The sequence below is a fragment of the Lipophrys pholis genome (genome assembly GCF_963383615.2).
Source record: "Lipophrys pholis genome assembly, chromosome: 14".
Classification (NCBI taxonomy): Eukaryota; Metazoa; Chordata; class Actinopteri; order Blenniiformes; family Blenniidae; genus Lipophrys; species Lipophrys pholis.
Window position 1 is genome coordinate 24,046,326 of NC_137633.1, and position 14,025 is coordinate 24,060,350.

Below are 14,025 nucleotides of genomic sequence, written 5' to 3' on the forward strand. Positions count from 1 at the left end.
TTTTACTCAACACTACAAAAAAGATCTGAAACAGATAAAACTAGAATGGTAATAATAATAATAATTATAATAATAATAATAATAATAATAATAATAATAGTACATTTCTCTGTATAAAGCACCTAGAAATGACTGTGTTGTATTCGATGCTATATATATAAAGTTGAATTGAAGTTGACCCAGTCCCGGTGTACCTGTTCTCGTTCAGTTAGCTGGGATTGATCCAACGCCCCGTGACCCTGACCAGGATTATACAAGATGGATGGATGGATGGTAAAAATGTCTGCTTTGGTCCTCAAGGTTTCAGAACTCTGACCCAAAGAACTAAACTAACTCCATGTGTCAGTGGAGGTGAGGCGAACTTTGCATTTATTGATTTTATTAAAAGCAACAGACACCAAAACACTGTCTGGTTTCAATACAACAATAAACTGAGAATAAATACTGATTAAGATGGCATGCCCCAAGCCTGTGCTCTTCATGTTCACAGTACAAGTCAAAAACTGAAACGTAATCGTGATTTGTTATGAGCACAATATTTCCACCCTGGTGGACACGGGTCGCCATCTCACGCCGGCAAATAACCAATAACATTTGTGAAAATATGTCAGCACTGAGTTCAGGGCTCGAAGGTGAAATCCCTGCAAACACAGACAGGGAGGATAAATCCTGCAATATCTCACACTGACCAGCTCACAGAATGATGAATAACTATTTACGCTACATGAATAAAATAATCTGATTAAAGATAGAAAATGATTAGCCTCTAAAACTGATCATAAAGTGTTTATATTAGATTTGACATCATCGTCTATAGTTTTTAAAGCAACAGTAGAATCCACCACCAGAGGAATCAAGCAAACACAACTGAATGAGCATTTTGTTTGACATTTTAAGACAATTCTATGAAAATTTGTTCTAACCGCCATAATTTCAACCATTTGCACGTTACCTGCACTGTACAAACACAATATGTATTCTTTAACACATGGAAACTCACTGCATGTTGTGAGGAGACGGTTTATACGATAACGAACTAATGAGTTTATTTCATGAATCGTCTTCGATCATTTTGTGTTTTCTTTTGGTTCTAGATATGTTTGAATTGGCGTCATTTGTTTCATCAGCATTTCCAGAGCCACATCATTATATTCTACTTTAGAAAAAGAGTTTAGAATATATGAACCATGTTTTTCATTCTGACGTGAAAAACATCTTCTAACCTGATGACGTCTACAGGTTAAAATCGGCTTTAGTTTTCTTCACAAATACAAAGTCTGGAAATAAAAGTGGCACTCTTCAAAGTTTCCAACAATAGTTCCTACTCAATGACATTGAGGTATCTTTATATTAAAACACGAGACTAAGAAATATCACATAATGACATCTTGTAAGATTCCTCAAAGTGCATTGGGGGAAAGTGTGTTTGTGAGGTTGAGACTAGATTTACAATCCGATGTCCTGCTCGTCCTTGAAGTCCAGTAAAAGCTACATTCAAAATATTCCAGCATCTTTCAAACAGTCAAAGAAGTCCATGTTGTTATATTTAGACAGTCGTCTCCATGCTGGGGGGGGGGTCATGTAATCAGATGGAGGTGTAGTGTCTCCCAAAGCTGGTGAGTCTAATCTTTTCTGGCAGGATGATGTGTACTGAGTGCTCCGGCTCCTCCTGGCTGCCTCCGCTTCCTCTCAGCAGGTGTTCCCTCTGCTTCCGAACAAGCTGGCTGTACTTGGCATTGGACAGCCACGTCTCGCAGCGGCCAAAAAACACAATGCCCGTGGTGCCCAGGATGATGAGGCAGGTGAGCAGGGCCAGCATGCCGAAGCAGACCAGCTGAGCGCGGGTGACCAGGACCCCGGACGAGTGCACGGTCTCCTTCAGAGTGATCTTGAGCAGGTCTCTCTCGGCCGGTCTGAGGAGTTTGTGGAAGGCGTGAGCGGGGAGGGAGTAGTGCTGCGGGCTCAGGGCAAACACTCGGTGCTCCGGCCTGCCGGCCTTCAGTCTGCTCCTGGGTTTGTGCTGCAGGGAGCACGTGGGGCCTGTAAACCCCTTCTGGCAAACGCAGTGAAACGTTCCATCGGATTGACTCACACAGGCGCCCTGGTTGGCACAGGGCAGGCCGGCGCAGGCGGACAGGCTGCTGGTGTCATTACAAGTGAAACCAGTGAACCGGTGTGGACAGACACATGTGAAAGCCAAGCCATGGTTTGTGCAGTTGCCACCGTTGAGGCAGGGGTTCGGCTGGCAGCTGTCAGAGCCAATCTCGCAGAAGGCTCCAGAAAATCCGGCGGGACACAAACAGGAAGAGCCGTCGGCGTCCGTGTACATTCCTCCGTTCTGACAGGGAGATCTGGAGGACAGAGCAGCAAGGTCAGTTTATCTCAATCACAAGCATCTTTCATCCTGTGATCAGGAAGCAGCAGCGAAGCAGCAAACCGGTGAGTTCCATCCCCTCGCTGTTTTCAGACATTGATCGGACACTTTGTCACCTCATAATTTGAGGAGTCCTGCAAAGCAGTGTCCTCGGCCCATTATGATTCTGCTCATGAGACGTCCTTCATCTGTTCCCACCGAGGAGCTACGTTCCTCAATTTAGTCATCGCATATTTTTCATACTGATAAACTGTTGCTGGAGAAATTACAGGTTGACTTTAGGGAACAGAAATATCATGCAGATCTCAGGGCAGAGACTGTGAAGCTTCAAAACTTTGAATTGTTTACATTAATTTAAGAGACGTGATGGGAGGCCTGAACAAAAGAAAGAAACCACAGCGCCCGGTCATTGTCATTGTTCCTCACAGCTTGTGAGTGCTGTGACTTCGCGTTCAGGCCCTGCTCAAAACACTTCTGCAAAACATCATACAGATCGTGAATTTAAAGAGCTAAAAACCTTTTTATCAACATTTTTCAAGGTGCAACATGAGGAAGCTCAAGTGACTTTCTTTTATTATTCTGTAAGATCTGGTTTTTGGAAGACTGATCCAGGAGCAGTGAAGTAGCAGCAGACTGAGTAGATTCAGACTCCTGCACCTCATCCGGTGGTTTACAAGTTAAGCCACAAGCATCCAGAACAATGATTTTCTTCTATCAAACATTCAGAAACGATTTATGGACAAAATGGAGGATCACAATAATAAAGAAACAATAATTTCAAATATTTTTCAGGACATCATCTAATAGAAAACATGAAAGAGTGAAAACATGATAAAAGTGATATAAGGAGTGTATTTTAAAAAGATTTAGTTTTGAAGAGGTCTGTATACTTGTATTATCTGCATGATGTTTTTCTTTCTGCTGCTTTTCTTCTTCACTTTGTTCAGTGACACTGCAGCAAGACACAGACATGAATAAGTCCTTAATAACGTGCAAAATCTGGACTTTTGCTTCATATTTGCTTAATATTTTCTGGGTTTTTTGGTTTAATATTTGTAGATTGTGAATTTTTTACCTTTCTCATGTTTCAAATAAAAAAGATCTGAACAGAATATTTTATTTGCAATACGGTATACATTTAATCTGCTAGGAAGATCAATAATTTTGGTTGATGACAATATGGTGAAACACATGCATTAATAGACTGTAGTCATAGCAGAGTCCGGGAATACATAGTTATTGATAACACAGGAGAAACTGGGTTTTAAAAAAGTGTCTATCGTCCATAATTCGAGTTGAAACTAGTGAATAATTCCATTGATTGAGACACCGACTCCTTCGACAGTGATATTGATGGATGTCAGGAGATTGATTTCAGTCTTTTCTTCCTGACTAATGAAAACCACTACAGTTCATTTTCTGCTTATTAGAAATCTGTTACCATGGAGACAAATGAAGGAAACCGCAGGCTATCTGATCAGCACGGTGAAAGCCTGGGGTAAAAAGCCCATCGATATCGCTAACAGTAATTACACAAGTTGTAACACACAGTGAGTCCAAAGAATTATGGCTCTGGCATACTGTCAGACTGTGAGGAGCTGATGAATGGAGTCTTTTGACAGAGCTGAATTCTTCCCGAAAAGCAGAGAAACAGTGAAAATCACATCGAGGATTAGAGTGTGAGAGCTGGAGGAGAGCCGACAAATCTCTTTTCGTGAACTACCATAGGATATTGAATTTGAGGTGTGTGTGATTGGAGTCAATAAGAAGAGCAGAGAAGAACAAACAGAGGAGAGAGGAGGGCTTCGCCAGCTGGCTGATCCCTCAGGGGCTTTTGTATTCCTGATTGGCAGGAGAAAGATTCCCGAGAGCTTCACCTTGTCAGTAAACCAACAGCAGACAGGATGTTATGCCGCCTCAAAGCAACCTGACTTCTTTATGTTTCAGGCAGCCTGTTCCGTTGGAACAATCACTTTACTCGGAGGCTGCAGAGAGTGCCAGGCTCGTTTCCAGTGGTGTGGAGGCCTCAGAAGGTCATTTTCTCTCAGAGGAACGGAGGGCTGAACAACATTTCATTTTAAGGTTAATTTTATTTGATTGCTGCTCATCAGCCCCTGAACCTGAACGTTTCAAGCAGGTTTCCCTCCAGTGACTTCAACTGATCCGATAACTTCAAATTCCATCAAACTTTACAAAACATGTCAGCACCTGATCCAACTCTAATGTGTCCAGGAGGGAAACAGAATCTGACAAATTGTTGACCTAACTGTTCTGATCTTCATCATTCTGACCGTTGCATCGTTCAGTTGCAGAGTCGTGACCTACATGGTTCTGATTTTACATCACTTTGATTGTTGCATCTTTCTGATTGTTTCATAATCTTCCTTGAGGTATCGTTCTGATTGTTAGATTCTTCTTACACTGTTGCACCTTTTCCTGCTGTGTTTCTGTGTGCCGTTAGCCCCATTCAGAGTTGTGTGACAGCACCAATAAAATCATCTCAAGCTGCTCTGAAATAAACACGATAACCGTGTGTGCTTATCGGTGACATGCGGTGAGGTTCCTGCCTGGCGAGGCACTGGGTACTGATTGCATCAGAATCAGATTTACAAATATCGGCCCCCCAGCAGAGTAGATTATTCACTGTTTGATCTGCAAAGGGTTATGTTCCAGATCTCAAACCAGCATTCTTTCCACACACAGAAAAAACACTTTATTAATCCATCTGCTCTCTCCTGTGGAGGGTCGCGTTGTGCTGGAGCCCCGGCGTAGCACGGGCGAGGGCAGGATGCACCCTGGATAAGGTCGCCAGTCTATCACAGGACGAAGACACAGAAACAGACAACCACACACACTCACCTTTACAACTCGGGGCAATTTAGGGTCACCACTTAACCTCTCATGTATTGCTTTTGGACTGTGGGAGGAAACCCGAGTACCCCGGAGGAAACACACACACACACAACAGCAGCAAACACGGCGCTAAGAAGCCACACCACTGCCACGCCTGCAGGGAAGGTTCCCACCGGACTGCAGAAAGGCCCCGGGCCGTACTCCGACCCATGTCCTATACACTGTGGGGAGAGACTCCAATCCACTCCACTCCACTCCACCATGCAGCCCTACTTTATTAATCCCAGAGGAAAATTCTACACAGTTGGCCTCCACAGGATAGAATAAAATATGATTCAAATGAAATATTAAAACATCAACTAAGAATAAAATATTAAATGAGAAAATAATATGTGTAAGGAAGTATTAATATTTACAAGGCAAATGGTTGATAAATATATACACAGTGAATGGCTGGACAGTAAAAACTATCAGCTGATCCCAGTAAACGAGCCAGTCGGTGTCCATTTACTGCTGAGTCTGAGAAAAAAACTGCATATTGGACCAAACCGAGTAAAACTCACCGACACACTCGGAAGAAAGAAACCAAAAGTGATGAAAATAGTTTCAAGATATTAAAGAGGAAAGTCAATGAAAACTGGAGCCCCAGGCAGCATCCAAATAGTGAACAATTACTTATAAATTAAGTTCATCTGCAGATACTTCTGAGGAAAAAACCCTTAATGATTACCCCCTACTGCGATTGAAAGCCCAGTTTACTGTAGACAATAGTTTCATCTTGGATGTATAATCCTACATGGAAAGCGCGCGGCTTCTTCCACTGCAGCTGCAGGACAAGAGTCTCTGGACACACAATCGCCCCCTACCATGAGGCAGAAGAACTCCAGTCTAAAAAATGTTGAGAATTTTAATTAGAAAAGCAATCGGGATGGTTTAAATGGAAAATCGGTTTATGGTTCAAACCATTGGACAGATATAATTATTTATATTCCTTTATTTGTCTGTCCGCCTGTTAACGGGATCGCTCAAAAACTAATGAGCTAATCGTCATGAAAATTGGAACACCGATGTATTTTGATTAAAGGAAGAATCCATTAAAGTTTGGTGGTAATCCGGATTAAAAATAATTGTTAAATAGAACATTTTTACTTCACAATATATTGTATTATCTTCAGTTCCTTCAAATTATGAAACAAAATCAAATGATCACCAAACTACATAAATGAACGAAGGCAGTTGATCTGGATGTGAAATATGTGTCATTTCCCTGTGTCCATGTCTTCCTTCGGCAGAGGTCAGAAATCTCTGACTGCTAGTTTTTTATGGTTTCCATGATGACACACGAGGCTCTGCCTCCCCTGCCTCTAATGACGTCACTGCTGCTGAGGCACCGTCCTTCCATCACACAGTAGCCCCGTTTAGGATTTACAAAGCAAACAAACAAGAAGTCTGCTCTTCACCTTTCAAATCTGAAGGATTTCTTTCTCAGCCTCTTTCAGGTCAGAGTCTTCACGCAGCCTGTGACACTTATTCCACCTCTGCACCCTCACACGCTTTGTCTCTGCCGTCTCATGAGGCCAGGATGAAGACGGCGATTTGACAGATTTTTGCTCTGCATCTCGTGCTGCCTCTTCTGAGGACTTGAGAAAATCTGATCTCCTCCAGTCGGTTGACTAGGAAACCAGAGCTCCTGCAGCCTGGAGAGGATTTTTCACTCAAGAGGCAGTGCAACACTTCATCTCGCAAATGCTCTTTTTCTCCCTCTTTTCTTCCTTCTCCGTGGCGTTTAAACTCGTCTCCGTGATAGCCTGTGTTTTACTCGTGATTTTATCCTACACTTACATGATTGGTGTTTATTTCAACAGCTCAACCCTGACTGCAGTCTCTCCGCCACACGTGAAGAGTTGATTCAGTCTTTTCAAACACTGGATGAGACTAATGTATTATTTATCATATCATTTCAAACAGAGTGTCCTGAGTCTCGGACGATGGAGAAAAAAAAAAAACCTGCTGCACAGTTTGGACTATATCCATCAGTGAGCAATGACAGTGTGAAAACGTGTTTTTATTAGCACTTCATTCATGCAAAGAATATAAAAAGGAATGTTACAGCATTTGGTGTAGTGAAAGGATATTTCAGAAGTGGAGAATTTGTACTGAAATAAACACTATTTGACCACATTCATACACAATGAAAACATGGTGGAAATGGTCAAACTGACCAAAATCGTACAAATTTCATCTTTGCTCTTTGGATGCAGTAATTCAATTGGGTGTGATGAGTGAAGAAAAGAACCAAAGAAAAGCTGTTATAATGAGAAGCGTAAACAGAAAATATATTTTATACATTCTAATTACCATGAGCCGAGGAGAGAGAGAAGAAAATGAAAGGTTTGGAGAAGTTTTCTCATCTGATGAGGGATTAAGTAGGTAAGAAATGGTGCTACAACATAGTGATCCCAGTGAAGCAGGACGTGCAGGTGGTTCTATAACATCCACGTTGGGCTGTTTGTGTGTTCGCTCTGTGAGACAAACACATGCAAAGTGTTTGTTTTGCACTGCAGCCAGAGGAAGGAGTTAGTGCTTCCTGTTGACTGCAGGACTGTTTTCTGTGTATTGACTTGAAGAGACGCCGTGTGTGTGAGGAAGGATGCATTTATGATGCTGCTCAGGTGCGCACAGCCTGCGACAGTATAAAGGAGCACTTTTTAACATGAACCTGCACAATGAGCCGGGCCGGCTGAGAAACTACTGCATCCTCCAGTTTACACGTCCTGGAAACTCAGGTTTAACTGTGTGAGTCTAAATCATCCAATAGTGTGAATTGTTTCTTTTCTACTGTTGATTCGGGGAAAAGGCTTATTTTAACAAAACTGTCAAGGTGGCTTCAAACAGGAGTCAACATGTGCCAGCCTACCGTGGTTTCTGTTGCTCACATTCTTTCACCTGCATTGTGCACAGGGGCTGTTTCAGCCGGCTGGAAAGACTCAACAATCCATTGATTATCGTCACTAATGGCAAATTAAAGCCGATGAGGCTGTAATTACGAGGAGGGTTTCAATAAAAACTCACCCTTTTGTGAGGCCGAGTCCTTTCTTCAGGTGGCAGTTTTCTCCTGTGGAGCCACTGGGGCAGATGCACAGGTACCCCCCCTCTCCAGTGTCGATGCAGGTGGCGTTGGTAGCACAGGGGCTGGATGAGCACAGACGGGTGTCTGTGGAGGAAAAAATGCTGTTTTTAAATCTCTCTCTCTCTCTCTCTCTCTCTCTCTCTCTCTCTCTCTCTGTTTCTCTCCCTCTCTCTCTCTCTCTCTCCCCCTCTCACTCCCCCCCCCCTCTCTTTCTCTTCACCTTCCAGCACAGAAAACGGAACTGAGCGTGTCGTAGCACACAGCTCACCGTGCACCGTGCACAACAATGAGAGGTCAAACTGAGCCAGCAGCTGAAGAAAATGTATTCATTTTAATATAATCCTTTTGTTTCCTGCTTTGCTTGAGGCTTGGCATGTGTTTTTTATTTTATAAAATAAGGTTCATTGGTGCCACAATAACCAGAATTACTACACAAGAGCTTGATTTAAAAACAGCATATACTGAAATAGAAATGTGACTATTAGATGGTTTAAATATCCACATTTAGTCATAGGTAGAGTTACAAGGTTGTGAAAAGTGATTTATGTGTTAAATTGAAAGAAATTAAGAAAAACTATTTTCATCAGTCTTATATTTCTTCTGGTTGGAGTTTGGCTTTTGAAGTCCTGGCTGATAATCCAGCCGACTGAATCCTTCAGAGGCTTCACTGCACGCCAACCTGTGACTCACTGTAACCTCACATGTGGGGATGTGGGGGCAGAAGGAGATAGCAGTGGCGTCTGGGGAGTTTAATGAGCCTCACCTCGGTCACACAGGCTGCCCACCCAGCCGTCCTCGCACACACACTGCCAGGCCTTCTCGCAGCGGCCGTGCAGGCAGCCGGGGAACGTCACACACTGGTCACAGTTTTCTCCCTGCCAACCTGGTTTACACCTGAGAGGAGGAGGAGGAGGAGGAGGAGGAGGAGGAAGAACCATCCGGAACTATTAATACACCACCAATGTGTCTAGTTCAGAGTGTCCTTGGGCCAAAATTGGCCAATCACGTGTCGGTTTTTTTCTAAGTTGTTGATGATTTAACTGGGGGGTTTATTTGGTCCCTAAGCTGAAATGAGTCAGACAGCCCTACTGTAAAATCAATATCAGCACGAGTGGAAAACAATTATTTCCGGAAAGTTTTAGCGGAGATGGGGCCAGCTGTGTGAGCAAGCTTTAGTGTTCAGCAATTTTAAACAAAAGACTAATTAGCGGTGGATTTGACACAATGCAGCGCCACAAATTACTGGCTGGATTGTGATCGTATTTATTTGACAGAGGACATTTCACTGGTCCAACACTTTATGGACATCAGATTACAGGAAGCTTCAGGGTGCCATCATCATCATCATCATCATCATCATCACCATCTACCTCACGTCGTTTAGTACCTGCACTTTCCTGGTTTCTCACAAAAACCATTTTCTTGGTCGCAGCCTCCGTTGCATTCCCAACCTCAGGGACAGACAGGGACAGAAATAACAAAAACCGTAAAGCACATGAGACATTCAGAGGCACGAAAAATTCATCCAACTGCTCCGGGAGGAGTTGGATTCATTACCACAATGTGAAATTACCTCTGACGATGCTTGTCACGACCAGAAATAAGACCACCGCTGTGAGACGCATCGTAATTTCCAGGAAGACGCTCTTTGTCCTATAAAATGCAAAGCAGGTGAAAACGCACAAGGAGCTCCTCTGTGGGGAGAAGCGACATTTTATCTGCGAAAAATCACAATTTAAAAGTTCCTTTTTCCGAAAAGGAAATAAACCAGGGGACCCACGCTGGATGAACGGAGCTTTTCTTCTTTTAATTCTCAGATACCGTTGGAGGAACCGTAATTGGGTCGGAGAGGAGAAGCCCACACAATGCAAAGCTGAATATCTCGTGGTGAAGAACCGACGCACCTGAACCACACGCGTCTTTCCCCAAAGGTATCCATGACGCAAAAAGCGGAGAAAAGCCTCACATTCACCCTCAAGACGCGAGCGTCAAGTTCAAATAAGAATTATCTTACTTATGTCGCCCCTCCGCTCCGTCTCCAAACGCCTCTCAGCATATTTGGGTTGGTTGTTTTTTTTCTGGCTCTCTGCGTATTAATGCGCTCAGGTGTGAGGTAGTCTGAGTCTGAGGAGGACCTGGAGAAGTGATGGGACTGCTGCTGCATCAAGCAGCTCGCTCCTCCCACATGATGAAGGAGCCCGAGACCACACGGATCTATCTATCTATCTATCTATCTATCTATCTATCTATCTATCTATCTATCTATCTATCTATCTATCTATCTATCTATCTATCTATCTATCTATCTATCTATCTATCTATCTGTCTATCTATCTATCTATCTATCTATCTATCTGTGCTCTTTGTTCCACCGGTGGTACTCCAGTACAAACAGGAAAGCCAAATTAAAATAATTAGACTACATGTAGTGGTAAATATTACAAACACTTAGAATAACACATTTAAACTAAGTGTTATAATGCATGTTCGTCTCTCGGGCAGCATCTGCTTCACGCTCTTAGTGAGCAGTGTAGAGAATTGTAATTTTTATGTGTGAAACTATAAACAGAAGAAGGAAGCATTAACAGGAAATAGTCTTCATAATAAGAGTCAACATGTCTCCGTGGCGAGCCAGCGAACAGCTGATCAGGTCAGTTTAAGAAACCTGAAATCAACAAGCAGGACTGGACAAAAACTCCATGAGCATTTACTGAGCGAAAGTAACATTTTACCAAAGTAAAAGCAGCTCCACAAAGAACATTTCATGTATTTCTGGTTTCTTGAAATCATTTCTGTTCTTTATTACTCATCAAAGAGAAAGGGTCGATGAATCAGTGTTCTCGTTTTTGAAGTTTTTACAGGGAACAAATTTCACCTGAAAATTCTCTTGCACTTTATTCCAGTCGTATAAAAGCAGCATTTTATCTTTTACATTTTGTCCAGGAATTTGCACTTGTATGCGCTATTGTATGCTGTTATTTATATTGAATCAGTTTCAAATGTTTTAAATGTGAAGATGTGACATCTGTGTGTGTGTGTGTGTGTGGGGGGGGGGGGGGGGGGGGGGGTAATTGATGAATCCTGATGGCAAAAGCAAGACCAACATATATTAGCCTTCATCCAACTCACACACCTGCACAGGGATGGGCTAAAGTATGCACACACACACACACACACACACGCACACACACACACACACACACCTTCGTCTCACGTATCCTTCCCAGGGGCAGTTGATGAGATTTTCCTCGCCATGATTTTAGCCCCTTTGATAATGACCTCCACCTCCCTGATGTCACTGAAGCCGCAAGATGAAAACGGCTCACACGTCTTTTGTTTTGAAGTGTTGATCCATGTGAGTCGGATGAAACCTGGAGGCTCTTCTCTTCTGTGTCGGGCCGACACTGACGCGGTGAGAAGCAAATTGAAGTGGAAGCAGGTGGACAGAGCTGCCTCCGCTGCTCCAGCAGAGCCAGACTGTACAGCTGCACAGAGGCGAGGGAATCGGATCACGCTCCTCACATCCGATATCATCTTCTCAGAGGTCTCAAGCATCACATCTCTCTGTTCAATTTAGTGTGAGTGGTTATTTCCAAAATCTCCAGAGAGCAAGCTCCCAGCCGCTCTGGCATTCTGCTGGTGACGGAGGAGATGGCATCAGACAGCGGCTCTAAAGAAACGTCTATCAGCTTCATCAACGTGAAGGAGTCCACCCTCAACTGATTTGTTTGTACTCACATTCGTGTGTGTGTGTGTGTGTGTGTGTGTGTGTGTGTGTGTGTGTGTGTGTGTGTGTGTGTGTGTGTGTGTGTGTGTGTGTGTGTGTGTGTATGTGTGTGTGTGTGTGTGTGTGCGTACCATCAAGAAACATTATTCATCCAACAAAACAAAAGATCCAAAATAGCAAATTATTCCTGGTTTGACACAAACAGAAATCTGCGAGCAGCTTTGAGCTTTGGAGGCGAATATGCAGATCAACAAGGGGCCAACATGTCAATGATCAGCACATCTAATGCTCTTAAAGTCCTTGATCTGAGTGATTATGAACAGTTTCATGTTTTAACGGACCAAATATCATCAGTTCACAGTTATTATGTTCATCACTTGGCCGTGTCTCTCCATTTGCATTTATATGACAGTTGTAATGTTCCGCAGAAAGACTTTGATTTCCAGTGATTATGCACCCACAGAGAATGAATATTTCCCCCGATGATACCATCCGTCAATGATACGACAGTCGAAGGAAACATTTCATGCCGTAGCAGCACAGTTTAGGTTTGCATATGAGCCGCACAGATCTTTTTCATTTCAGATGCACTTGACAGCGAAATGATTCAATTAGAATTCCCCGCATGCTCAACAAAGATGGGAGGAAAAGTCCATCAACAGAGCCTGAAATCTGATTAAAGGATTTCACATTCAGCTGACATATACAGCCGCCGTGCAGCAGGTTTCAGTCCTTGCAATCAGACTCTCCACACGTAACGCGGAGCAAACAGGAGTTGAGCAGTGAATCCTAAACACAGCTGGATAATAAAGGTGCTGCTGCTGCTGCCTGCTTCCACTTTCCTTCAGGTGGATCATTACTCACCACGGCTCATGAGGCTTCTTCAGTTCACGCCAGGCAGAACGAAACTCACTGACACACGGAAATAAACCTGTAAGCTGTCCTACAAAACACACAGTTTAATGTACTGCACATTATGTGTGTTGTTATTGCAATAAAAATGAATTAAACTTGAGAAAACACCTTTACTCTATAAAAAGGCTTTACAGCTTCTTATGAGTATGATGTTTTGATTCTGTTTTTCAATTTTATTAAGTTTTGGACAAAATCACGATCGTTTTCAACTGGAACAGCTTCGATCTGGATGAATTCAGGATTTCATCCCTGGAGTGACTCAGCAGGAGTTTATGATGATGGAAAATCCATCTGAATTGTTCACGGCTGTATCACCATCAATCAAATGTCATACAATTTTTCAGTCTTGTCTCTCCTGTTTTGTTGCCCACAGCCCCGCAGTGCCATCCTGGCCTGCAAAATGATATTCAAAATTTAAAAATGACAAAGAAAACGTAATATTTTTTTTTTCAAATAGTCACTCCTACTTCTGACGTATCAACTGTTTTAGAATTAGAGTCTCAGCGAGAAGACAAACCTGGGACAAGAGATGAGTGATCTGCAGGGAAGTCTGTCACAACAACATCACTAGTTTTAGCACTTATTTATTTATATATATATATATATATATATATATATATATATATATATATATATTTATTCCTATGAGAACGTTTTTAAGTGTAAACGCGCACCTTTGATTTATTGATTCATTAACACACAACTCAATAGTCATCTGTGTTGCCACAGTTACCCTGAAAAAGTAATCCAATCACTGATTACTCATTTGAAAACTAAGTAACTTAGTTACTTTTCTGATTACTCATTTGTAAAAGTAACAATTAGATTACAGGTAACTTTTTTTTAGTTACTTTCAGCAGCTGCCGACAACACCCCCCCACGGTCTCGACATAAAAAGGACAACCGGTGTGCTGATGACTGCCTGGCCTCCGGCGCCCTGCTGATTCATACCTGGTGATCGAGTTGTCTGTTGTTGCGCAATTTATCTATTTATTTATTTGCACTGCCTGCGCTGTGTAACCTTTC

At 42.7% G+C, this 14,025-nt stretch overlaps 1 protein-coding gene across 1 annotated transcript; it reads right to left on the reverse strand.

The window, feature by feature from the left end:
- Positions 1 to 365: 365 nt before the first annotated feature.
- dlk1 (delta like non-canonical Notch ligand 1) lies at positions 366 to 10,483 on the reverse strand. Its single transcript, XM_080480389.1, has 6 exons — positions 10,372 to 10,483; positions 9,931 to 10,010; positions 9,745 to 9,808; positions 9,121 to 9,251; positions 8,300 to 8,441; positions 366 to 2,351 (listed from the first exon to the last, which is right to left on the reverse strand). Exons 2-6 carry the CDS (start codon positions 9,980 to 9,982, stop codon positions 1,586 to 1,588), a joined length of 1,155 nt encoding a protein of 384 aa, XP_080336515.1. The 5' UTR covers positions 9,983 to 10,010; positions 10,372 to 10,483; the 3' UTR covers positions 366 to 1,585.
- Positions 10,484 to 14,025: the final 3,542 nt, after the last annotated feature.

What these genes read in the sequence shown, in the direction of transcription:
- dlk1 (XM_080480389.1), bottom strand. Translation starts at nt 9,982, where the DNA reads ATGCGTCTCACAGCGGTGGTCTTATTTCTGGTCGTGACAAGCATCGTC. An exon ending in GGGCAGCCTGTGTGACCGAG is followed by an intron (nt 8,442 to 9,120) that starts GTGAGGCTCATT and finishes TTTCCTCCACAG; the next exon opens with ACACCCGTCTGTGCTCATCC. An exon ending in GGACTCGGCCTCACAAAAGG is followed by an intron (nt 2,352 to 8,299) that starts GTGAGTTTTTAT and finishes TCTGTCCTCCAG; the next exon opens with ATCTCCCTGTCAGAACGGAG.